The sequence below is a fragment of the Zonotrichia leucophrys genome, chromosome 21, assembly GCF_028769735.1.
Source record: "Zonotrichia leucophrys gambelii isolate GWCS_2022_RI chromosome 21, RI_Zleu_2.0, whole genome shotgun sequence".
In the NCBI taxonomy this organism is placed as follows: domain Eukaryota; kingdom Metazoa; phylum Chordata; class Aves; order Passeriformes; family Passerellidae; genus Zonotrichia; species Zonotrichia leucophrys.
Genome location: NC_088190.1, coordinates 6,157,512 through 6,183,952, shown reverse-complemented (window position 1 = coordinate 6,183,952; position 26,441 = coordinate 6,157,512). Strand labels below are relative to the sequence as shown.

The window sequence follows — 26,441 nt, the reverse complement described above, 5'->3', positions numbered from 1 at the left end:
AGCGCTTCCGGGGCGGTCGGAACTGCTCAGCGCCAAGATGGCGGCGGCCGCGGTCGGAGTCTCCTTGAGGAGCGGAGTCCCCGCACGACTCTTGCGGGCTGGGCCGCGGACGGTGAGGGACCGGGGCGGCCGCAGGGGCTGGAAATGGAGCGGGGAGAGGCGGGGCAGAGGCGGCTGGGGGCTGCAGGGGTCCGGGATGGCGGTGGAAGAGAAGGGCGATGAGCTGAGGGGGAGAGGGAGCTGTGGGGAGAGAGCTGGAATTGGGAGTGTGGGGTCTGGAGCTAGAGTGGGGGGTCTGGAGGGGAACTGTGAGGGAATTAGGGATGGCAGGGCTTGGGAAGGGGCTGGGGGCAGGAGGAGGTGAAGTAAAAGGGGGGAAGGAGTTGTGGGGAGGGGGCTGGAGAGGGCCTGTGGGGTCTGGAAGGGGGAATTGGGGAGGGAAAGGGTGGGAGAGAGGGTGTGTGGGGTCTGGAAGGGGGAATTGAGGAGGGAAAGGGTGGGAGAGAGGGCCTGTGGGGTCTGGAAGGGGGAATTGGGGAGGGAAAGGGTGGGAGAGAAGGTCTGTGGGGTCTGGAAGGGGGAATTGGGGAGGGAAAGGGTGGGAGAGAGGGTGTGTGGGGTCTGGAAGGGGGAATTGGGGAGGGAAAGGGTGGGAGAGAGGGTCTGTGGGGTCTGGAAGGCAGAATTGGGGAGGGAAAGGGTGGGCGAGAGGGTCTGTGGGGTCTGGAAGGGGAAATTAGGCATGGACATGAAGGGAAGGGTGGGTGAGAGGGTGTGTGGGGTCTGGAAGGGGGAATTGAAGAGGAAAAGGGTTGGAGAGAGGATCTGTGGGGTCTGAAAGAGGGAATTGGGCATGGATGTGAGGGAAAGGTTGGAGAGAGGGTCTGTGGGATCTGGAAGGGGCTGTGCAGGAATTGGGGTGGGCAGGGGGAGCAGTTCCAGTGGGGCTTGAGGGGGACTGGGATGTTGTAAAATCTGGGAAGAGTGGATGGGAAAATGGGGTGGGGTGTGAGGGAATGGGGTCTGTGGGATTTGGGAATAAGGTCAGTGGCAGAGAGGATGGGGGGTTTGGGAAGGAATAGGGTCAGTGGCAGAGGGGCTGGAGAAATCTGTGGGATTTGGGAAGGAATAGGGTCAGTGGCAGAGGGGCTGTGTGGGAATTGGGAAGGAACAGGGTCAGTGGGAGAAGGGCTGGAGAAATCTATGGGATTTGGGAAGGAATAAGGTCAGTGGCAGAGGGGTTGGAAGGGGTCTGTGGGATTTGGGAGAGGGGAGGAGAAGGGGATGGAGGGAGGGGACAGCAGAGATCCAGGAGGAAGTGAAATAGGGGAAGAATGGCGGGGAAAAGGGAGGGGCTGAGGGCAGAGGGCAGCTGGAAGGGTCTGGGAGAAAATTGGGAAGAGCAGGGGCAACACTGCAGGAAAAGGTTGGGAAAAGAAGTGGGAATATTCCAGGAAAAGGTGGAGAAAGAGCAGGGGGAACATTCCTGGAGAAAGTTGAGAAGAGCATTTGGAACATTCCAGGAAAATATTGGGAAGAGCAGGGAGAACACCCCAGGAAAAGGTTGGGAAGAGCAGGGAGAACATTCCTGGAGAAGGTTGGGAATTGCTGTGGGAACATTCCAGAAAAAGGTTGGGAAGAGCAGGGAGAACAGGGCAAAGGGTGATCCCAGCAAGAGCAGGATGTCTTGGGAATTCTGGGATAACTGGACGGGGAGAGCCTCTGGGATTTGCTGGATCCAGGAGCAGCTCAGGGTTGGAATTTCAGGAATATCAGTCTGGATCCAGGCTGGGGGAGCCCCAGGATATATTTATATAAAACTTTAAAAAATTATATTAAAATACTTCTCATTTATCTATATATATAAAATATGTAAATATAAAAATCTCGATGTAAATTTATGTATTTGTAATTGTTATGGTTTTATATTTATCTATAAATATAAATATATTAATATAATGTGTGTATATACATTTATCTACAGACATTATATATAAAGGTAATGTATATAAAATGTGTGCATAAAGATATACAGATGTAAAATATAATTATATTATTGTAATTACACGTACAACCCACTATACAAATACTTATAATTAACAAACCCTTCTATAAATATGTGTAATTTATAGACATACATAGAATATATGAATTTGTTCCATGTAAAATGCATTGTATACTTATATGTACATATATATATGTGTATATGTATATATATAAATACAAATATGATGTGTTCTACATAATGTGTAATGTACACTGTATAAATAGAATATATATTTATATATAAAATATATAAATATAATGTTTAATATACAGTGTTTAAATATAATAAAATATATATTTATATATAGAATATATAAATACATAGACTATAATTTTAAACACAATATATAAATAAAGTAAACATGTCATTATGTCATTATAGTGACAGTCAGTAGAATATACAAATGCATACATATAATTTATAAACACATACATATCATTTACAAATAAAATACTCCATAAACAATGTGCATATGTGTGTGCACATATGGTTGTGCCTGTATATTTATATACATTTATATATACATATATGCATGTTTGTGGCTGTGTATTTATCTATACATATATATAAATATATTTTATACAATGTGTTATATAATCTATGCAATGCAATATATAATATATAAATATATATTATTATTAATATTGTTATTATTAATAATAATAATGTGAATACATGCAGCATACAGTGTACACATATATATTCACATGTAATTCCAAACATATACATCATTTTTATATATATAGGTGTGTGTAAGCATATATGTAGTTGTTATATTTTTATACATTTATATATATCTGTATATATACATATATTTAATATGTTTTTTAATGTGTACACACATATCCATCTCTGTATCTCCTTCTGGATCCCTCTTGGTGGGGTCTGAGGCTGTTTTTCCCTGGGATCTGAGGCTGTATTTCCCTGGCTCCAGGATGGGATCTGAGGCTGTTTTTCCCTGGATCTGGGATGGGATGTGAGGCTGTTTTTCCCTGAGTCTGAGGCTGTTTTTCCCCTGGATCTGAGGCTGTTTTTCCCCTGGATCTGAGGCTGTTTTCCCTGGGATGTGAGGCTGTTTTTCCCTGGGATCTGAGACTGTGTTTCCTGGGATCTGAGGCTGTTTTTCCCTGGGATCTGAGGCTGTTTTTCCCTGGGATCTGAGGCTGTTTTTCCTGGGATCTGAGGCTGTTTTTCCCTGGGATCTGAGGCTGTTTTTCCCTGGGATCTGAGGCTGTTTTTCCCTGGGATCTGAAGCTGTTTTTCCCTGGGATCTGAGGCTGTTTTTCCCTGGATCTGAGGAAGTTTACCCCTGGATCTGAGGCTGTTTTTCCCTGGATCCAGGGTGGGATCTGAGGCTGTTTTTCCCTGGGATCTGAAGCTGTTTTTCCCTGGGATCTGAGGCTGTTTTTCCCTGGATCTGAGACTGTGTTTCCTGGGATCTGAGGCTGTTTTTCCCTGGATCTGAGACTGTGTTTCCTGGGATCTGAGGCTGTTTTTCCCTGGGATCTGAGGCTGTTTTTCCCTGGGATCTGAGGCTGTTTTTCCCTGGATCTGAGGCTGTATTTCCCTGGGATCTGAGGAAGTTTACCCCTGGATCTGAGGCTGTTTTTCCCTGGATCTGAGGCTGTTTTCCCCTGGATCTGAGGCTGTTTTTCCCTGGATCCAGGGTGGGATCTGAGGCTGTTTTTCCCTGGATCTGAGGCTGTTTTTCCCTGGATCCAGGGTGGGATCTGAGGCTGTTTTTCGCTGGATCCAGGATGGGATCTGAGGCTGTTTTTCCCTGGATCTGAGGCTGTTTTGCCCTGGATCTGGGATGGGATCTGAGGCTGTTTTTCCCTGGATCTGAGGCTGTTTTTCCCTGGGATCCGAGGCTGTTTTGCTTGGATCTGAGACTGTGTTTCCTGGGATCTGAGGCTGTTTTTCCCTGGGATCTGAGGCTGTTTTTCCGGGGATCTGAGGCTGTTTTTCCCTGGATCTGAGACTGTGTTTCCTGGGATCTGAGGCTGTTTTTCCCTGGATCTGAGACTGTTTTTCCCTGGATCTGAGGCTGTTTTTCCCTGGATCTGGGATGGGATCTGAGGCTGTTTTTCCCTGGTTCTGAGGCTGTTTTTCCCGGGATCTGAGGCTGTTTTTCCCTGGATCTGGGATGGGATGTGAGGCTGTTTTTCCCTGAGTCTGAGGCTGTTTTTCCCTGGATCCAGGGTGGGATGTGAGGCTGTTTTTCCCCTGGATCTGAGGCTGTTTTTCCCCTGGATCTGAGGCTGTTTTCCCTGGGATGTGAGGCTGTTTTTCCCTGGATCCAGGGTGGGATCTGAGGCTGTTTTTCCCTGGATCTGGGATAGGATCTGAGGCTGGTTTTCCCTGAGTTTGAGGCTGTTTTTCCCTGGATCTGAGACTGTGTTTCCTGGGATCTGAGGCTGTATTTCCCTGGCTCCAGGATGGGATCTGAGGCTGTTTTTCCCTGGATCTGAGGCTGCTTTCCTCTGGATCTGAGGCTGTTTTTCGCTGGATCCAGGGTGGGATCTGAGGCTGTTTTTCCCTGGGATCCGAGGCTGTTTTGCTTGGATCTGAGACTGTGTTTCCTGGGATCTGAGGCTGTTTTTCCCTGGGATCTGAGGCTGTTTTTCCCTGGATCCAGGGTGGGATCTGAGGCTGTATTTCCCTGGATCCAGGGTGGGATCTGAGGCTGTTTTTCCCTGGATCTGAGGCTGTTTTTCCCGGGATCTGAGGCTGTTTTCCCCTGGGATCTGAGGCTGTTTTTCCCTGGATCCAGGGTGGGATCTGAGGCTGTTTTTCCCTGGATCTGGGATAGGATCTGAGGCTGTTTTTCCCTGGATCTGAGGCTGTTTTTCCCGGGATCTGAGGCTGTTTTTCCCTGGATCTGAGGCTGTTTTTCCCGGGATCTGAGGCTGTTTTCCCTGGATCCAGGGTGGGATCTGAGGCTGTTTTTCCCTGGATCTGGGATAGGATTTGAGGCTGTTTTTCCCTGGATCTGAGGCTGTTTTTCGCTGCATCCAGGATGGGATCTGAGGCTGTTTTTCCCTGGGATCTGAGGCTGTTTTTCCCTGGATCTGGGATAGGATTTGAGGCTGTTTTTCCCTGGGATCTGAGGCTGTTTTTCCCCGGATCTGAGGCTGTTTTTCCCTGGATCCAGGGTGGGATCTGAGGCTGTTTTTCCCTGGGATTTGAGGCTGTTTTTCCCTGCATCTGGGATGGGATCTGAGGCAGTTTTTCCCTGCATCTGGGATGGGATCTGAGGCAGTTTTTCCCTGGATCCAGGATGGGATCTGAGGCTGTTTTTCCCTGGATCTGGAATGGGATCTGAGGCTGTTTTGCCATGGATCTGAGGCTGTTTTGCCGTGGATCTGAGGCTGTTTTTCCCTGGATCTGGGATAGGATCTGAGGCTGTTTTTCCCTGGATCTGAGGCTGTTTTTCCCTGGATCTGGGATGGGATCTGAGGCTGTTTTTTCCTGGGATCTGAGGCTGTTTCTCCCTGGATCTGGGATGGGATCTGAGGCTGTTTTTTCCTGGGATCTGAGGCTGTTTTTTCCTGGGATCTGAGGCTGTTTTTCCCTGGGATCTGAGGCTGTTTTTTCCTGGGATCTGAGGCTGTTTTTCCCTGGATCTGAGGCTGTTTTTCCCTGGATCTGAGGCTGTTTTTCCCGGCTCCAGGTGCTCCGGCAGGCGCAGACGGCGGCGGCGGCTCCGCGCCTGAAGAAATTCGCCATCTACAGATGGGACCCCGACAAGGCTGGGGACAAACCCCGCATGCAGACCTACGAGGTGGACCTGAACAAGTGGGTGTGCCTCGGGAATGGGGCTGGGGGGCAATCCCAGCTCCAGGGAATGGCTGGGAAGGGGCTGCTCACCTCTGGCACAGAGCAGCTCGTTGTGGGCACAGCTCATTCTGAGGAACCCATCCCAAACCCTTCCCAAGGGATCCATCCCAAACCCTTCCCAGGAGCTTCTCCAGGGGGATCCACCCCAAACCCTTCCCAAAGGATCCATCCCAAACGTTTCCTGAGGAATCCACCCCAAACCCTTCCTGAGGAATCCACCCCAAACCCTTCCTGAGGAATCCATCCCAAACCCTTCCAGAAGAATCCACCCCAAGCTCTTCCCAAGGGATCCATCCCAAACTCTTCCCAAGAGCTCCTCCAGAGGGATCCATCCCAAACCCTTCCTGAGAAATCCATCCCAAACCCTTCCCAGGAGCTTCTCCAGAGGAATCCATCCCAAACCCTTCCCAAGGGCTCTTCCAGAAGGATCCACCCCAAATCTTTCCAAGAGCTCCTCCAGAGGGATCCACCCCAAAACCTTCCTGAGGAATCCATCCCAAACCCTTCCCAGGAGCTTCTCCAGAGGAATCCATCCCAAACCCTTCCCAAGGGATCCATCCCAAACCCTTCCCAAGGGATCTGTCCCAAACTCTTCCCAAGGGCTCCTCCAGTGGAATCCACCCCAAATCTTTCCAAGAGCTCCTCCAGAGGGATCCATCCCAAACCCTTCCCAAGGGATCCACCCCAAACCCTTCCCAGGAGCTTCTCCAGAGGAATCCATCCCAAACCCTTCCAGAGGAATCCACCCCAAACCCTTCCCAAGGGATCCACCCCAAACCCTTCCCAAGAGCTCCTCCAGAGGGATCCATCCCAAACCCTTCCCAAGGGCTCCTCCAGTGGAATCCACCCCAAATCCTTCCCAGTATCTCCTCCAAAGGGATCCATCCCAAACCCTTCCCAAGGGCTCCTCCAGTGGAATCCACCCCAAATCTTTCCAAGAGCTCCTCCAGAGGGATCCATCCCAAACCCTTCCAGAAGGATCCACCCCAGACCCTTCCCAGGAGCTTCTCCAGTGGAACCCACCCCAAACCCTTCCTGAGGAATCCATCCCAAAACCTTCCCCAGAGGAATCTACCCCAGACCCTTCCCAGGAGCTTCTCCAGTGGAACCCACCCCAAACCCTTCCAGAAGGATCCACCCCAAACCCTTCCCAAGGGCTCCTCCCAAGGGATCCACCCCAAACCCTTCCCAAGGGATCCACCCCAAACCCTTCCCAGGAGCTTCTCCAGAGGAATCCATCCCAAACCCTTCCCAAGGGATCCATCCCAAACCCTTCCCAAGGGCTCCTCCAGAGGGATCCACCCCAAATTCTTCCCAAGGGCTTCTCCAAAGGAATCCATCCCAAACCCTTCCTGAGGGATCCATCCCAAACCCTCCCCAAGAGCTCCTCCAGAAGGATCCATCCTAAACCCTTCCTAAGGGATCCACCCCAAACCCTTCCCAAGGGCTCCTCCAGAGGAATCCATCCCGAACCCTTCCCAAGGGATCCACCCCAAGTCCTTCCCAGTATCTCCTCCAGAGGAATCTACCCAAACCCTTCCAGAAAGATCCACCCCAAACCCTTCCAGAGGGATCCACCCCAAACCCTTCCCAAGGGCTCTTCCAGAGGGATCCATCCCAAATCTTTCCAAGAGCTCCTCCAGAGGGATCCATCCCAAACCCTTCCCAAGGGATCCATCCTAAACCCTTCCCAGTAGCTCCTCCAGTGGAACCCACCCCAAACCCTTCCAGAAGGATCCACCCCAAACCCTTCCAGAAGGATCCACCCCAAACCCTTCCAGGAGCTCCCGCTCCCACCCAGCCCTACCCAAACCCCACAGGAGCCACAGCTCCGGTTTTGGGGTGGCTTTGCCCCAGTGAACAATCCCTGGGTGGTGCCCTGGGTGTAAAATGACAGAAATTGTCCCTGAGTGTTTGTCCCTTGTGACTCACAGGGCCAGGCAGGGCTGTCACAGCCTGACCCCAAAAGGGGAAAAGGGGCCAGCACAGTCACTGGGGTTTGGCTTGGCCGAGCCCTCAGTGGTCACAGGAGTCTGACCCACCCTGCCCCTGGGCTGCCCTGCTGCTCAGAGATCCCTGTGGGATCCCCACAGAATTCCTGGGAATTGTTAAAAACCCCTTTAGGTGCTGCTGAGGGCGGGTGCAGGGGTCACACCCTGCATGTGGGGGCTCTGATTTGGGGTTTGTGCCGCAGGTGTGGGCCCATGGTGCTCGATGCCCTGATCAAGATCAAGAACGAGATGGACTCCACGCTGACCTTCCGCAGGTCCTGCAGGGAGGGTAAGGACAGGACAGTCCCACCTGGAGTGCTGTGTGTGCTTGGGGACAGCACATTCCCACCTGGAACCCTGTGTGTGCTTGGGGACAGCACATTCCCACCTGGAACCCTGTGTGTGCTTGGGGACAGCACATTCCCACCTGGAATGGCCCCTGTGTGTGCTTGGGGACAGCACATTCCCACCTGGAACCCTGTGTGTGCTTGGGGACAGCACATTCCCACCTGGAGTGCTGTGTGTGCTTGGGGACAGCACATTCCCACCTGGAACCCTGTGTGTGCTTGGGGACAGCACATTCCCACCTGGAGTGCTGTGTGTGCTTGGGGACAGCACATTCCCACCTGGAGTGCTGTGTGTGCTTGGGGACAGCACATTCCCACCTGGAATGGCCCTGGAACGCTGTGTGTGCTTAGGGACAGCACATTCCCACCTGGAGTGCTGTGTGTGCTTGGGGACAGCACATTCCCACCTGGAATGGCCCCTGTGTGTGCTTGGGGACAGCACATTCCCACCTGGAGTGCTGTGTGTGCTTGGGGACAGCACATTCCCACCTGGAATGGCCCTGGAGTGCTGTGTGTGCTTGGGGACAGCACATTCCCACCTGGAATGCTGTGTGTGCTGAGTGTGGGAGCCCCAGGGAGCTCAGAACCCTCCTCTCACATCCCTGGGGATAAAACACCCAAGTGACCCAGGGAGTAAAACTGCTCAGAACTCCTCCACCCATGGGGATAAAACACCAAGGAGTAAAACTGCTCAGAACCCCTCCTCTCACATCCCTGGGGATAAAACACCTGAGTGAGCCAGGGAGTAAAACTGCTCAGAACCCCTCTCCACCCATGGGGATAAAACACCCAAATAAACCAGGCACTAGAACTGCTTAGAACCCCTCTCCTCCCACCCATGGGGATAAAACACCTGAGTGACCCAAGGAGTAAAACTCTCCTCCACTCATGGAGATAAAGTGAACTGAGGAGTAAAACTGCTCAGAACCCCTCTCCTCTCATTTTTGGGGATAAAACATCCAAATAAGCCAGGGGGTAGAACTGCTTAGAACCCCTCTCCTCTCACTTCTGGGGATAAAACACCAAGGAGTAAAACTGCTCAGAACCCCTCCTCTCACATCCCTGGGGATAAAACACCCGAGTTGAAAGAAGGAGTAAAAGTCTCCTCCACCCATGGGGATAAAACCAAGTGAACTAAGGAGTAAAACTGCTCAGAACTCCCTCCTCCTACTCATGGGGATGAAACACTCAAATGAACCAAGGAGTAAAACTCTTCAGAACCTCTCCTCTCCCACCCATGGGGATAAAACTCCCAAATAAACCAGGGAGTAAAACTGCTCAGAACCCTTCTCCTCCCACTGTGGGATGAAACACTCAAGTGACCCAAGGAGTAAAACTCTCCTTCACCCATGGGGATAAAACCAAGTGAACTAAGGAGTAAAACTGCTCAGAACCCCTCTCCTATCACTTTTGAGGATAAAACACCCAAATTTGAACCCAAATGAACCAGGGAATAAAACTACTCAGAACTCTCTCCTCCCATCTCTGGAGATAAAACACCAAGCAGTAAAACTGCTCAGAATCCCTCCTCTCACACCCCTGGGGATAAAACACCCAAATAAACCAGGGAGTAAAACTGCTCAGAACCTCTCCCACCCACGGGGATAAAACACCCAAATAAACCAGGGAGTAAAACTGCTCAGAACCCCTCTCCTCCCATCTCTGGGGATAAAACACCCAAGTGAACCAAGGAGTAAAACTCTCCTCCACCCATGGGGATAAAACCAAATGAACCAAGGAGTAAAACTCCTCAGAACCACTCTTCTCCCACTGTGGGATAAAACACCCAAGTGACCCAAGGAGTAAAACTGCTCAGAACCCCTCTCCTCTCACCTCTGGGGATAAAACACCCAAGTGGCCCAAAGAGTAAAACTTTCCTCCACCCATGGGGATAAAACACCCAAATGAACCAGGGAGTAAAGCTGGAGTTGGTGCTCCCAGGGTGTAATGACACAGTTGTGAGCTGCCAGCTCCAGTAATTCCTTCCACAGCTCCCAGTTGTTCCAGTTTCTCTCCCAGTCTGGTTCCTGTGTGTGGGGAGATCAGGATTCCAGCAGTGGGGCTGGGGTGGGAGCAGTGGGGGCTGTGCCAGTGCTGCTGTGGGAATCACACTGGGGGAACTGGGAGAGAGCGCTCAGGACTTCCAGGAACAGCTCCAGGAATCTCCTCCTTGGCCCTCGGGCCGAGGGCAGGGCTGGAGTGGGGAAAAGGGCACTGCTGGGTTGGGGTTGTGGCACTGCTGGGTTGGGGTTGTGGCTGCTCCCAGATCTGGTTTGGGGCTGCTCCCAGACTGCCCCTGGGAAAAACTCCTGAGTCACGGGTCAGGCTGGGCTGTGGGAGTGCAGTCCTGGCTGGAATGACTCTGGATTTGGGGTCACACTGGGCTGTGGGAGTGCAGTCCAGGCTGGAATGGCTCTCTGGATTTAGGGTCAGGCTGAGCTGCTGAGTTGTGGGGTTGCATAGCAGGCTGGAATGGCTCTCTGGATTTAGGGGGTTTACTGGGCTGTGGGGTTGCATTCCTGCCTGGAGTGACTCTGGCTTTGGGGTCCTGCTGAGTTGTGGGGTTGCATTCCAGGCTGGAATGGCCTGCTGGATTTTGAGTCCTGCTGAGCTTTGTGAGTGCATTCCTGGCTGGAATTACTCTGGATTTAGGGTCGTGCTGGGCTGTGTGAGTGCAGTCCTGGCTGGAATGGCTCTCTGGATTTAGGGTCAGGCTGAGCTGCGGAGTGTGGGGTTGCATTCCTGGCAGGAATGACTCTGGATTTAGGGTCATGCTGGGCTGTGTGAGTGCATTCCAGGCTGGAATGATTCTGGATTTCAGGTCATGCTGAGCTGTGTGAGCAAATTCCAGGCTGGAATGACTCTGGATTTTGGGTTATACTGAGCTGTGGGAGTGCATTCCAGGCTAGAAGGACTCTAGATTTAGGATCATGCTGGGCTGTGGGAGTGCATTACTGGCAGGAATGCTCTGAATTTAGGGTCGTGCTGGGCTGTGGGATTGCCTTCCAGGCTGGAATGGCTCTGGATTTAGGGTCCTGCTGAGGTGTAGGAGTGCATTCCTGGCTGGAATGGCTCTGGATTTAGGGTCATGTTGGGCTGTGTGAGTGAATTCCAGGCTGGAAGGACTCTAGATTTAGGGTCCTGCTGAGCTGTGTGAGTGCATTCCTGGCTGGAATGAGTCTGGATTTTGGGTTATACTGTGCGGTGGGGTTGCACTCCTCACTGGAGTGACTCTGGATTTGGGGTCCTGCTGGGCTCCTGGCTGTGGGGTTGCATTCCTGCCTGGAATGGCTCTCTGGATTAGGGTTGTGCTGAGCTGCTGGCTCTGGGAGTGCATTCCTGGCTGGAATGGCCCTGGATTCCAGGCTGTGCTGAGCTGTGTGAGTGCATCCCTGTCTGCAGTGACTCTGAATTTAGGGTCCTGCTGGGCTCTGGGGTTGTATTCCAGGCTGGAATGGCTCTCTGGATTTAGGGGGTTTACTGGGCTGTGGGAGTGCATTCCTGGCTGGAATGGCTCTGGATTTCAGGTCATGCTGAACTGTGTGAGCAAATTCCAGGCTGGAATGATTCTGGATTTCAGGTTATGCTGGGCTGTGGGAGTGCAGTTCTGGCTGGAATGGCTCTGCATTTAGGGGGTTTACTGGGCTGTGGGGTTGCATTCCTGCCTGGAGTGACTCTGGATTAGGGGTCACACTGGGCTGTGGGAGTGCATTCCTGGCTGGAATGGCTCTCTGGATTTAGGGGGCTTACTGGTCTGTGGGGTTGCATTCCTGCCTGGAGTGACTCTGACTTTGGGGTCCTGCTGGGCTCCTGGGCTGTGGGAGTGCATTCCAGGCTGGAATGGCTCTGGATTTAGGGTCCTGCTGAGGTGTAGGAGTGCATTCCAGGCTGGAATTACTCTGGATTTAGGGGGTTTACTGGGCTGTGGGGTTGCATTCCTGGCAGGATTGACTCTGGATTAGGGTCCTGCTGGGCTGTGTGAGTGAATTCCAGGCTAGAAGGACTCTAGATTTAGGATCATGCTGGGCTGTGGGAGTGCATTCCTGGCTGGAATGGCTCTGCATTTAGGGTCGTGCTGGGCTGTGGGATTGCCTTCCAGGCTGGAATGGCTCTGGATTTAGGGGCCTGCTGAGGTGTAGGAGTGCATTCCTGGCAGGAATGGCTCTGGATTTAGGGTCACACTGGGCTCTGTGAGTGCATTCCTGGCTGGAATGGCCCTGGATTTCAGATCATGCTGAGCTGTGTGAGCAAATTCCAGGCTGGAATGACTCTGGATTTTGGGTTATACTGAGCTGTGTGAGTGAATTCCAGGCTAGAAGGACTCTAGATTTAGGATCATGCTGGGCTGTGGGAGTGCATTACTGCAGGAATGCTCTGACTTTGGGGTCCTGCTGGTCTGTGTGAGTGCATTCCAGGCTGGAATGGCTCTGGATTTAGGGTCCTGCTGAGGTGTAGGAGTGCATTCCAGGCTGGAATGAGTCTGGATTTAGGGTCATGTTGGGCTGTGTGAGTGAATTCCAGGCTGGAAGGACTCTAGATTTAGGGTCCTGCTGAGCTGTGTGAGTGCATTCCTGGCTGGAATGGCTCTGGATTTGGGGTCACACTGGTCTGTGTGAGTGTATTCCAGGCTGGAATGGCTCTGGATTTGGGGTAGTGCTGGGCTCCTGGGCTGTGGGGTTGCATTCCAGGCTGGAATGGCTCTCTGGATTAGGGTTGTGCTGAGCTGCTGGTCTGTGGGAGTGCAGTTCTGGCTGGAATGGCTCTGCATTTAGGGGGTTTACTGGGCTGTGGGGTTGCATTCCTGGCAGGATTGACTCTGGATTTAGGGTCCTGCTGGGCTGTGTGAGTGAATTCCAGGCTGGAATGATTCTGGATTTCAGGTTATGCTGGGCTGTGGGGTTGCATTCCTGGCAGGATTTACTCTGGATTAGGGTCCTGCTGGGCTGTGTGAGTGCATTCCAGGCTAGAAGGACTCTAGATTTAGGATCATGCTGGGCTGTGGGAGTGCATTACTGGCAGGAATGCTCTGAATTTAGGGTCGTGCTGGGCTGTGGGATTGCCTTCCAGGCTGGAATGGCTCTGGATTTTGGGTCAGGCTGGGCTGTGGGAGTGCATTCCAGGCTGGAAGGACTCTAGATTTAGGGTCCTGCTGGGCTGTGTGAGTGCATTCCAGGCTGGAATGGCTTTCTGGATTTGGGGTCACACTGGGCTGTGGGAGAGCATTCCAGGCTGGAATGGCTCTCTGGATTTTGAGTCCTGCTGAGCTGTGTGAGTGCATCCCAGGCTGCAGTGACTCTGCATTTAGGGTCAGGCTGAGCTGTGTGAGTGCATTCCAGGCTGGAATGGCTCTGCATTTAGGGGGTTTACTGGGCTGTGGGGTTGCATTCCTGGCAGGATTGACTCTGGATTTGGGGTCCTGCTGGGCTGTGTGAGTGAATTCCAGGCTGGAATGGCTCTGGATTTCAGGTTATGCTGAGCTGTGTGAGCAAATTCCAGGCTGGAATGACTCTGGATTTTGGGTTATACTGGGCTGTGGGAGTGCAGTTCTGGCTGGAATGGCTCTGCATTTAGGGGGCTTACTGGACTGTGGGGTTGCATTCCTGCCTGGAGTGACTCTGACTTTGGGGTCCTGCTGGACTCTGGGCTGTGGGAGTGCATTCCTGGCTGGAATGGCTCTGCATTTAGGGGGTTTACTGGGCTGTGGGGTTGCATTCCTGGCAGGAGTGACTTTGCATTAGGGTCCTGCTGAGCTGTGGGAGTGCACTCCTGGCTGGAAGGACTCTGGATTAGGGTCCTGCTGAGGTGTAGGAGTGCATTCCTGGCTGGAATGGCTCTGGATTTTGGGTTATACTGAGCTGTGAGAGTGCATTTCTGGCTGCAGTGACTCTGCATTAGGGTCCTGCTGAGCTGTGGGATTGCATTCCGGGCTGGAATGGCTCGGGATTTGGGTCCTGCTTGGCTCTGGAGTACATCTGGATCTCAGGCTGAGCTGTGAGTACATCCCAGGCTGCAGTGACTCTGGATTCCAGGCTGTGCTGAGCTGTGTGAGTGCATCCCTGTCTGCAGTGACTCTGAATTTAGGGTCCTGCTGGGCTCTGGGGTTGTATTCCAGGCTGGAATGGCTCTGGATTTCAGGCTGAGCTGTGTGAGTGCATCCCAGGCTGGAATGGCTCTGGATTTCAGGCTGAGCTGTGTGAGTGCATCCCAGGCTGTGCTGAGCTGTGTGAGTGCATGCCAGGCTGCAGTGACTCTGAATTTAGGGTCAGGCTGAGCTGTGTGAGTGCATGCCAGGCTGCAGTGACTCTGCATTACCTGCTGGCTCTGCAGGCAGGGCAGTCTCAGGGCAGGCAGTGCCTGTGGATGTTTTGTCTGGGCTGGGAATGCAGAGCAGCCCTCCTGAGGCACCTTTTCCCCTGGAATCTGCAATAATTCCACACAAGCTGGGGCTCCCAGACAGCCACAACTCCTGCCCTGAATATTTTCCCTGCTCAGGACGGGTTTTCAGGCCGGGCTGGTTCCATCCTGCCCCTCTGAGGCTCCCCCAGTGCCACATTCCTGCTGCAGGCCCTGCTCCCCTCCCAGCTGCCTGCAAAACACCTGGGAGCCTTTCTGCAGTGGGAGGAACCTCACAGGGGTCATTTCATCCCTTTGTGGGGCTGTTTTTGTCCTCCTGTCACCTTTGGGAGGGCAGTTTGTACCCTGGGAATGGGCACCAGGGGAGGGGGCTGCTCCTGAATTACAGTCCTGAATTTCAGGGATGATTTGGGGCATTTTATTCCGGAGATGAGGAGGCTGAGAGGGGATCCCATCAATCCCCATAAATATTTCCAGGGGATGGTGCCAGACCCTTCCCAGCGGTGCCCAGAGACAGGACAAGGAGCAGCAGCCACAAATTAAAACACAAAAATTCCATTAAAACACAGAAATTCTTGCTGAACCTTTGGAAAAAAACTTTATTTTTCTGGAGTGGAATCCAGCTCCAACTTTTAGAGGGAAAAAAGGGTCAAGTGAGGTTTGTGAGTTTGCTGTCACTTGGGTCCATCCTGTGAGCTCCCAGCACAGAAAGGAGGAACCCTCCTGTCACCCTTGGGAGGGCACTTGGTGCCCTGGGAATGGGCACCAGGTGAGGGGGCTGCTCCTGAATCACAATCCTGAATTTCAGGGATGATTTGGGGCATTTTATTCCAGAGATGAGGAGGCTGAGAGGGGATCCCATCAATCCCTATAAATATTTCCAGGGGATGGTGCCAGAACCTTCCCAGCGGTGCCCAGAGACAGGACAAGGAGCAGCAGCCACAAATTAAAACACAAAAATTCCTGCTGAACCTTTGGGAAAAAATTTATTTCCCTGGAGTGGAATTCAGCTCCAGCTTTAGAGGGAAAAAGGGTCAAGTGAGGTTTGTGAGGTTTGTGAGTTTGCTGTCACTTGGGTCCATCCTGTGAGCTCCCAGCACAGAAAGGAGGGACCCTCCTGTCACCTTTGGGAGGGCAGTTTGTACCCTGGGAATGGGCACCAGGGGAGGGGGCTGCTCCTGAATCACAATCCTGAATTTCAGGGATGATTTGGGGCATTTTATTCCAGAGATGAGGAGGCTGAGAGGGGATCCCATCAATCCCTATAAATATTTCCAGGGGATGGTGCCAGAACCTTCCCAGCGGTGCCCAGAGACAGGACAAGGAGCAGCAGCCACAAATTAAAACACCAAAATTCCATTAAAACACAAAAATTCCATTAGAACACCAAAATTCCATTAAAACACCAAAATTCCTGCTGAACCTTCAGAAATAAAAAGTTCTTTTTCTGGAGTGGAATTCAGCTCCAGCTTTTAGAGGGAAAAAGGGTGGAGTGAGGTTTGTGAGTTTGCTGTCACTTGGGTCCATCCTGTGACCTCCCAGCACAGAAAGGAGGGACACAACCAGGCTCAGTTGGGAATTTTAGGGGTAAAAAAGGGGGTCCCAAACCCCCCTGGACACATTTCAGTGCCACCTTCTCCAGGTTTGGATGGTTCCCAGAGGTTCCCTTCCAGCCCTGGGATTCTCTCTTTCCCCACATTTTAATGCCATTTTTTGTTGTATTTTTTAATTTTTTTATTTATTTTATTCCTCTCTCATCCCCCACCTCATGTCCCAAACCCCAGAGCAGAGCTGGATGTTGTCCCCTCCCCAAATCTCACCCAAACCCCTTCATTTGCTGCAGGGGAAGGAGCTGCCCCATGGAAAAGGGGTTTGGGTGCTGATGGAAGCAGCTCCTGTGTTTGATCCCTGCTGAAGTTAAAAATCTTTCAGCCCCAGTGGGGAATTCTGACCTTCTTCTCTTTTGGGGCATTTGGGGGATGGATTTCCTGGTGGAATGGGAGGGTTTTTTTGGGAATCTGGTGGGTTGGGAAGAGGTTTGGCAGGACAGGTGAAGACACTGATAGAACACAAAGTGTTTTTTGGGGATGGCTGAGGCCTCTGAGGAGCAGGAGGCTTTTCCAGAACCTGTGACGAGGTTTTTTGGGTGAAGTGAAGACCCTGGTGTGGTGAGAAGAGATTTTTTGGGATAAGTGAGGATCCCAGAAAGTTGGGAAGAGCCTTTCCAAGAGGTTTCCTGGGACAAGTGGGGATCTTGGTGTGGTGAGAAGAGATTTTTTGGAGCAAGTGAGGATCGAGAAGAACATTTCCAGGAGGTTTTCTAGGATGGGTGAGGACCCTGGTATGGTGAGAAGAGATTTTTTGAGGTAAATGGGGATCCCAGAAGGTTGGGAAGAGCCTTTCCAGGAGGTTTTCTGGGATGGGTGAGGACAGATAGAACACAAAGAGCTTTTTGAGGATGGGTGAGGCCTCTAGGATATTGTCAAGAGGCTTTCCCAGAACCTGTGACGAGGTTTTTTTGGGATGGATGAGGACCCTGGTGTGGTGAGAAGAGATTTTTGGAGTAAGTGAGGATCCCAGGAGGTTGGGAAGAGCCTTTCCAGGAGGTTTTCATTGGACAGGTGAGGACCTTGGTGTGGTGAGAAGAGATTTTTTGGAGCAAAGGAGGATCCCAGAAAGTTGGGAAAAGCCTTTCCAAGAGGTTTCCTGGGACAAGTGGGGACCTTGGTGTGGTGAGAAGAGATTTTTTGGGGTAAGTGAGGATCCCAGAAGGTTGGGAAGAGCCTTTCCAGGAGGTTTTCTGGGATGGGTGAGGACACTGATAGAACAAGAAGGGTTTTTTGGGGATGGCTGAGGCCTTTGGTGGAGCAGCAGGAGGCTTTTCCAGAACCTGTGACGCGGTTTTTTGGGATGGGTGAGGACCTTGGTGTGGTGAGAAGAGATTTTTTGGAGCAAGTGAGGATCCCAGAAGAGCCTTTCCACGAGGTTTTCTGGGACGGGTGAAGACCCTGGTGGTTTCAAAGTGGTTTCCCAAAACCCTTGATGTTGGGAAGAGTTTTTTTTGGGATCCTGATGGGTTTGGAAGGCCCAAGCAGAGATTCCCCAGCACAACCCAGGTGGATTTTTGGGGGCCAGCAGTGCCAATCCCACCCTTGGCTCTGCTGTTCCCCCTCAGGGATCTGCGGCTCCTGCGCCATGAACATCGCCGGCGGCAACACCCTGGCCTGCATCAAAAAAATCGACAGTGACCTCAGCAAAGTCACCAAAATCTACCCCCTGCCCCACATGTACGTGGTGAAGGACCTGGTGCCGGTGAGTGCAGGGCCAGGGGACAGCCAGGGCTGGGCCAGGGAGTGGCAGCTGCCACCAGGGCCGGGTGGCACCGGGGTGGGTGCCGGTGAGTCAGGGTGTGCTGGCCTGGAATGTGGCAGCTCCGGGGAGGGAATGGCACCTCCTGCTCAGGTGTGAATTTGGGGTGAGGCTGGGCCAGGAAGGGATTTAGGGGGGATTTAGGTGGGATTTGGGGATTTTGGGAAGAGGCTGTGCCCCTGAGGGTGGGGCTGAAGGGAGGGGTCAGGGCCCCACGGTGTGGACAGCAGGGCTGGGATTTGGGGATGGGGATGTTCCTTGATTCTCCTCAGCCCCATAACCAGGTCCCTGTGCTGTTCCTGTCCCCAGGATAGCAGGAATAGGATTTGGGGTGGATCCAGCTGGGTGGGATTTGGGGATGGGGATGTTCCCTGATTCTCCTCAGCCCCATAACCAGGTCCCTGTGTTTTTCCTGCCCCCAGAATTGCAGGGGTGGGATTTGGGGTGCATCCATCTGGGGATGTTCCCTGATTCTCCTCAGCCCCATAACCAGATCCCTGTGCTTTTCCTGCCCCAGGACAGCAGGGCTGGGATTTACAGTGGACAGCAGGGCTGAGTTGTGGGGATGGGGATGTTCCCTGGTTCTCCTCAGCCCCATAACCAGGTCCCTGTGCTTTTCCTGCCCCAGGACAGCAGGGCTGGGATTTGGGGTGGATCCAGCTGGGGTGGGATTTGGGGTGGACAGAAGGGCTGGGATTTGGGGTGGATCCAGATGGGGATGTTCCCTGATTCTCCTCAGCCCCATAACCAGATCCCTGTGCTTTTCCTGCCCCCAGAATTGCAGGGGTGGGATTTGGGGTGGACAGCAGGGCTGGGATTCGGGGTGTATCCAGCTGGGTGGGATTTGGGGATGGGGATGTTCCCTGATTCTCCTCAGCCCCATAACCAGGTCCCTGTGCTTTTCCTGCCCCAGGACAGCAGGGCTGGGATTTGGGCTGGGATTTGGGGATGGGGATGTTCCCTGATTCTCCTCAGCCCCATAAGCAGATCCCTGTGCTTTTCCTGCCCCAGGACCTGAGTAACTTCTATGCCCAGTACAAATCCATCGAGCCCTACCTGAAGAAGAAGGACGAGTCCAAGGAGGGCAAGCAGCAGTACCTGCAGTCCATAGAGGATCGCCAGAAACTGGTCAGAAACTGCAGCTTGAGTGCTGAAACCCTCCCAGAGCAGCCCAGGGTCACAGCTGAGCCCTGAGCCCCCTCCCAGTCCCACAGTGTGGGACACGGCCCCACAGCTCAGCACAGGGAGCTGGGCTTGCCAGGGGGGCTCTGATCCCATTGCTCCCTATTCCATTCCATTCCATTCCATTCCATTCCATTCCATTCCATTCCATTCCATTCCATTCCATTCCATTCCATTCCATTCCATTCCATTCCATTCCATTCCATTCCATTCCATTCCATTCCATTCCATCCATTCCATTCCATCCCATCCCATCCCATCCCATCCCCATTCCCATCCCCATCCCATCCCATCCCTTCCCATCCATCCCATCCCATCCCCATCCCATCCCATCCATCCCATCCCATCCCATCCCATCCCATCCCACCCCATCCCATCCCACCCCATCCCATCCCATCCCCATTCCCATCCCATCCCATCCCATCCCATCCCATCCCATCCCATCCCTTCCATTCCCATCCCATCCCAAGGACCATGAGGGGAGCACAAGGACATTTTGGGGACCACAAGGACCATGGAGGGCCACAAGGACCATGAGGGGACCACAAGGACCCTGGGGGAGGGTACAAGGACCATGAGGGGACCACAAGGACCATGGAGGACCACAGAGACCATGGGGGGTTCACAAGGACCATGAGGGGACCACAAGGACATTTTGGGGACCACAAGGACCATGAGGGGACCACAAGGACCATGGGGGGTTCACAAGGACCATGAGGGGACCACAAGGACATTTTGGGGACCACAAGGACCATGAGGGGACCACAAGGACATTTTGGGGACCACAAGGACATTTTGGGGACCACAAGGACCATGAGGGGACCACAAGGACATTTTGGGGACCACAAGGACCATGAGGGGACCACAAGGACCATGGAGGACCACAAGAACCATGGGGGTTCACAAGGACCATGAGGTGACCACAAGGACATTTTGGGGACCACAAGGACCTTGGAGGGACCACAATGACCATGAAGGGACCACAAGGACATTTTGGGGACCACAAGGACCCTGAGGGGGCCACAAGGAATGTGGGGGGGCCACAAGGACATTTTGGGGACCACAAGGACCATGAGGGGACCACAGGGACCCTGGGGGGGGCACAAGGACCATGAGGGGACCACAAGGACATTTTGGGGAGCACAAGGACATTTTGGGGAGCACAAGGACCATGATGGGCAGCTCCTGGCCCCAGTCTGGGAGGGTTGGGATTGTTCCCTCAGGAATTGCTGCCTGACGCAGGAGCTGCTCCGTGGGGACAGGGCTGGGTCCCCTGTGTCACCAGCCCCGTGGTGACAGCGTGCTGTGTCCCCTCCCTGGCAGGACGGGCTCTACGAGTGCATCCTGTGTGCCTGCTGCAGCACCAGCTGTCCCAGCTACTGGTGGAACGGGGACAAGTACCTGGGCCCTGCCGTGCTCATGCAGGTGAGGACATGTCACTGTCACCTGCCAGTGGCACCTGCCAGTGTCACCTGCCAGTGCCAGTGTCACCTACCAGTCTCAGTGTCACCTGCCAGTGTCACCTACCAGTGTCAGTGTCACCTGCCAGTGTCACCTGCCAGTGTCACCTGCCAGTGTCAGTGTCACCTGCCAGTGCCAGTGTCACCTGCCAGTGCCAGTGTCACCTACCAGTGTCATGGCACCTGCCAGTGCCAGTGTCACCTGCCAGTGTCACCTACCAGTGTCAGTGTCACCTGCCAGTGTCAGTGTCACCTGCCAGTCTCAGTGTCACCTGCCAGTGTCACCTGCCAGTGTCAGTGTCACCTGCCAGTGTCACCTGCCATTGTCACCTACCAGTGTCAGTGGCACCTGCCAGTGTCACCTGCCAGTCTCAGTGTCACCTGCCAGTGTCAGTGTCACCTGCCAGTGTCAGTGTCACCTGGCCGGTGCTGGTGCCTTGGAGTGGCTGCCTAGAGAGGCCAGGCAGGGTTAGGAGGATGAGGTGAGTGTTTATTTCAGTGGGCACACCTTGGGCACTGAGAAACCTCTGAGGCTACACCCAGAATGGACGATGGGCACGAGTTTTTCAGACAATTATAAATTTTTAACCCCATTTACATATCAGGGGTTAATCCTCCTTCAGGTGATGAAGTGTTTACCCCAGGTTTGCTGCCCCCCAACTCATTTTGTTGGTACTTTTTGGGCCTTGAAGCTGGAGGGTGTCCTTGAGTTTCAGGCCCAGAGGAATTGTTGTGTGTGAGCAGAACAGGAGAGCAGCAGCTGGCACTGTGGAGTTCAGAGTTAGGCACTAAAGCAGCACAGGGTCTCAAAATGCAGAATATAAAATCCTCAGGCAGCAGTGTCACCGGCCTGGCCTGGCACTGCTGGGTGGTGTCACTGTGGGATCCCCAGCTGGTGCCAGCAGTGTTCATGTCCCCAGCAGTGTTCATGTCCCCAGCAGTGTTCGTGTCCCCAGCAGTGTCTGTGTCCCCAGCAGTGTTCATGTCCCCAGCAGTGTTTGTGTCCCCAGCAGTGTTCATGTCCCCAGCAGTGTCTGTGTCCCCAGCAGTGTCTGTGTCCCCAGCAGGGTGTGTGTCCCCAGCATCTGTGTGTGAGTCCCCAGTAGTGTCCCCAGTGGTGTTTGTGGTGTCCCCAGCAGTGTCCCTGTCCCAGCAATGTCCCCAGCAATGTCCCCAGCAGTGTCTGTGTGCCCAGCAGTGTGCATGTGTGTCCCCAGAAATGTCCCCAGTGGTGTTTGTGGTGTCCCAGCAGTGTCCCAGCAGTATCAGTGTCCTTGTCCCAGCAGTGTCCCTGTCCCAGCAGTGTCCCTGTCCCAGCAGTGTCCCTGTCCTCATCAGTGTCCCAGCAGTGTCCCTGTCCCCAGCAGTGTCCCTGTCCCCAGCAGTGTCCCTGTCCCCAGCAATGTCCCCAGCAGTGTCCCTGTCCCCAGCAATGTCCCCAGCAGTGTCCCTCTCCCAAGCAGTGTCCCTGTCCCCAGCAGTGTCCCTGTCCCCAGCAATGTCCCAGCAGTGTCCCAGCAGTGTCCCTGTCCCAGCAGTGTCCCAGCAGTGTCCCTGCTGTCCCTGTCCCAGCAATGTCCCAGCAGTGTCCCAGCAGTGTCCCTGTCCCAGCACTGTCCCAGCAGTGTCCCAGCAGTGTCCCTGTCCCCAGCAGTGTCCCTGTCCCAGCAGTGTCCCAGCAGTGTCCCAGCAGTGTCCCTGTCCCAGCAGTGTCCCAGCAGTGTCCCAGCAGTGTCCCAGCAATGTCCCAGCAATGTCCCAGCAGTGTCCCCAGCAGTGTCCCAGCAGTGTCCCAGCAGTGTCCCTGTCCCAGCAGTGTCCCTGTCCCAGCAGTGTCCCAGCAGTGTCCCAGCAGTGTCCCTGTCCCAGCAGTGTCCCAGCAGTGTCCCTGCTGTCCCTGTCCCCAGGCGTACCGCTGGATGATCGATTCCCGGGATGATTTCACCGAGGAGCGCCTGGCGCAGCTGCAGGACCCGTTCTCGCTGTACCGCTGCCACACCATCATGAACTGCACCCGCACCTGCCCCAAGGTACCGGGACACGGGGGACACGGGGGACAGGGGGGACACTGGGGACACGGGGGACATGGGGGACACTGGGTACATAGGGGACATGGGGGACACTGGGCACACAGGGGACACTGGGCACACAGGGGACATAGGGGACATGGGGGACACTGGGGACATGGGGGACATGGGGGACACTGGGGACATGGGGGACATGGGGGACACAGGGGACATGGGGGACACTGGGCACATAGGGGACATGGGGGACACTGGGGACACAGGGGACATGGTGGGGACATGGAGGGACACAAGACATGGAGGACACTGGGCAGATGGGAGACATGGGGGACATAGGGGGACACTGGCCAGATGGGGGACATAGGGGGACATGGAGGACACTGGGCACATGGGGGGACACGGGGCTGGCATGGGGGGACACAGGGCATGGGCTGGCACAGGGGGACATGGGGACATGGCCTGGCATGGAGGGACATGGGGCACAGGCTGGCATGGAGGGGACATGGGGAGACACAGGGCACAGGGGACATGCGGAGACATGGGCTGGCATGGGGGGACACAGCCTGGCATGGAGGGGACATGGGACACGGGGGGACATGGAGAGACACAGGGGACACAGGGCGTGGGCTGGCACAGGGGGACACAGGGACACGGCCTGGCATGGAGGGACACAAATCACTGGGGCAGAGTCCACAGCCTGAGATGGAGCCCCTGGAATTCCCAGTCTGCCCCAGAACTGAGACTGGGATTGGTCTGGATCCCCTGGAATTCCCAGTTTGCCCCAAAACTGAGACTGGGATGGGTCTGGACCCTTTGGAATTCCCAATTTGCCTCCAAAAGTGAGGTTGAGATGGGTTTGGACCCTCTGGAATGTCCCTAAACTGAAGCTTCAATGGGGCAGAGCTGCATTGGAGCCCCTGGAATTCCCAATCTGCCTCCAAAGTGAAGCTGGAATGGATCTGGACCCCCTGGAATTCCCAGTTTGCCCCCAAAACTGAGGCTGGGATGGGGCAGAGCTGCATTGGACCCCCTGGAATTCCCAGTTTGCCCCCAAAACTGAGGCTGGGATGGGTCTGGACCCCCTGGAATTCCCAGTCTGCCCCAGAACTGAGACTGGGATTGGTCTGGACCCTTTGGAATTCCCAATTTGCCTCCAAAAGTGAGGCTGGAATGGGTCTGGACCCTTTGGAATTTGAAAATTCTCAGTTTGCCCCCAGAGTGAGACTGGAATGGATCTGGACCCCCTGGAATTCCCAGTTTGCCCCCAAAGTGAAGCTGGGATGGGTCTGGAGCCCCTGGAATTCCCAGTTTGCCCCTAAACTGAAGCTGGAATGGGGCAGAGCTGCACTGGAGCCCCTGGAATTCCCATCCTGGCTGGAGCCAGCGCTGGCCCAGCTGTCCTGAGCCTCCCTGGGCTGCAAAGGAGGGTTCAAGTCAGGCTGGACTGGGATTTTTAGGAAAAAAAAGGAGGTTTGGAGCTGCTCCTCTAACAAATGTTTTAATGAGTAGCAGCACATTTGTGAATTGGCTGCAATTTAAATCTGTCCTGCACAGAAAGGAAGGACAATTTCAGCCAAAGTCCAGCTTTTAGGGGATAAAAAAGTGGGGTAGCAGCAGATTTGTGACTTTGCAGTCACTTGGATCCATCCTGTGACCTCCCAGCTTTTTAAAAAGGACAAAACCAGCTGAATTCCAGCTTTTTTGGGGAAAAAAAAGTAAAATAGCAGCAGATTTGGGAGTTTATCACAACTGTAACCCATCCTGTGACCTGCTGGGGTTTGAAAGGAAGGAGAGTTCCAGGTTTTAGGGGAAAAAAAGGGAAGGGAAGGGAAGGGAAGGGAAGGGAAGGGAAGGGAAGGGAAGGGAAGGGAAGGGAAGGGAAGGGAAGGGAAGGGAGGGGAAGGGAAGGGAAGGGAAGGGAAGGAGGAAGGGAAGGGAAGGGAAGGGAAGGGAAGGAAGGGAAGGGAAGGGAAGGAAGGGAAGGGAAGGGAAGGGAAGGGAAGGGAAGGGAAGGTGCTGCAGCCCCCCCAGGCCCTGACCAGCCTCTCCCACAGGGGCTGAACCCTGGCAAAGCCATCGCTGAGATCAAGAAGATGATGGCGACCTACAAGCAGAAGGCAGCGACTGCCTGAGGGCTGAGTGACCCTGGAGTGACCCCAGAGTGACCCTCACACCTGTGCCAGGGTTACCTGTGCACCTGCAATAAAGGCTGTAAAGAACACTTGTGCTCCATCCTTTATTATTCATTTGTTATTCATTTATTATTCATTTATTCATTTCCTTTGCCATCCCAGAGCTCCCGGGGCTGGGATTGGCTGGGAACAGGGAATGGGGGAGGGATCCTGAGCCTGAAATCCCAAAACCGAGGGTTTGGAGCTCCCAGGAGGCAGCATGGGGACAGGAGCAAGTCTGGTTTGTATTCCTGATTTCTTCTCCAGGAAAATGGGATTTTTTTAGGGATGAATCCTTTTCTTCTCTATGGTATTTTTACCTTCAGATCCCAGATCCACCAGGAACGAGGTGTTCTATTCCCACCCCGTGGGACCCTGGTTTGTATTCCTGATTTTTAGTCCAAATCCCAGGAAAATGGGATTTTTTAGGGGTGGATCTTCCTTTTTCCCTGTTATTTTTACCTGCAGCTTTCTCCAGTTTGGGATGTTTGGAGCAGCTCCTGGGGCTGAGGGAAAGGAGTAGCTCCAGCTTTGCCGGTGAATTCATGATTTGGGTCTGAAAAACTCAAACTTCCCAGAAATGGGATGTGGCTCCTGCGAGGTCACAGGGACGCCACTCCTGGGATGTCACATCCCATTTTTGGGGTGCAGACTCCAATTCCCAGCATCCCCCGGGGTGCCACACCTGTTTTTGTGGTCTGGACTCCAATTCCCAGCATCCCCTGGGCTGTTACACCTGGTTTTGGGGCTCGGACTCCAATTCCCAGCATCCCTCGGGGTGCCACACCTGGTTTTGCAGTCTGGACTCCAATTCCCAGCATCCCCCGGGTACCACACCTGTTTTGGGGGTGCGGACTCCAATTCCCAGCATCCCCCGAGGTGCCACACCTGGTTTTGGGATGTGAACTACAATTCCCAGCATCCCCCGGGGTGCCACACCTGTTTTTGTGGTCTGGACTCCAATTCCCAGCATCTCCTGGGCTGTTAACACCTGGTTTTTGGGGTGCGGACTCCAATTCCCAGCATTCCCCGGGGTCTCACACGTGGTTTTGCCGTGTGGACTCCAATTCCCAGCATCCCCCTGGGATGCCACACCCCATTTTTGTGGTCTGGACTCCAATTCCCAGCATCCCTCGGGGTGCCACACCTGGTTTTGCAGTCTGGACTCCAATTCCCGGCATCCCCCGGGGTGTCACACCTGTTTTTTTGTGGTCTGGACTCCAATTCCCAGCATCCCCTGGCGCATCACACCTGGTTTGGGGCTCGGACTCCAATTCCCAGCATCCCCCGGGGTGTCACACCCGGTTTTGGGGTGCGGACTCCAATTCCCAGCATCCCCCGGGTGCCACAGCTGTTTTAGGGTGGAGACTCCAATTCCCAGCATACCCTGGTGCATCACACCTGGTTTGGGGCTCGGACTCCAATTCCCAGCATCCCTCGGGGTGCCACACCTGGTTTTGCAGTCTGGACTCCAATTCCCGGCATCCCCCGGGTGCCACACCTGTTTTGGGGTGCGGACTCCAATTCCCAGCATCCCCCGGGGTGTCACACCTGTTTTAGGGGTGCGGACTCCAATTCCCAGCATCCCCTGGGCTGTTACACCTGGTTTTGGGGGTGTGACTACAATTCCCAGCATCCCCCGGGTGCCACACCTGT

General features: G+C 53.8%; 1 protein-coding gene across 1 annotated transcript; it reads left to right on the top strand.

Annotated features, from left to right (window-relative positions):
- On the top strand, positions 1 to 24,835 carry SDHB (succinate dehydrogenase complex iron sulfur subunit B). The gene is made up of 8 exons (XM_064730703.1): positions 1 to 112; positions 5,721 to 5,845; positions 8,082 to 8,167; positions 17,755 to 17,891; positions 18,960 to 19,076; positions 20,454 to 20,555; positions 22,498 to 22,620; positions 24,669 to 24,835. The coding sequence occupies exons 1-8, from the start codon at positions 38 to 40 to the stop codon at positions 24,744 to 24,746; spliced, it is 843 nt and encodes a 280-aa protein (XP_064586773.1). The 5' UTR covers positions 1 to 37; the 3' UTR covers positions 24,747 to 24,835.
- The last annotated feature ends 1,606 nt before the right edge of the window (positions 24,836 to 26,441 follow it).

What these genes read in the sequence shown, in the direction of transcription:
- SDHB (XM_064730703.1), top strand. Translation starts at nt 38, where the DNA reads ATGGCGGCGGCCGCGGTCGGAGTCTCCTTGAGGAGCGGAGTCCCCGCA. An exon ending in TAGAGGATCGCCAGAAACTG is followed by an intron (nt 19,077 to 20,453) that starts GTCAGAAACTGC and finishes CCTCCCTGGCAG; the next exon opens with GACGGGCTCTACGAGTGCAT. An exon ending in GCACCCGCACCTGCCCCAAG is followed by an intron (nt 22,621 to 24,668) that starts GTACCGGGACAC and finishes CCTCTCCCACAG; the next exon opens with GGGCTGAACCCTGGCAAAGC.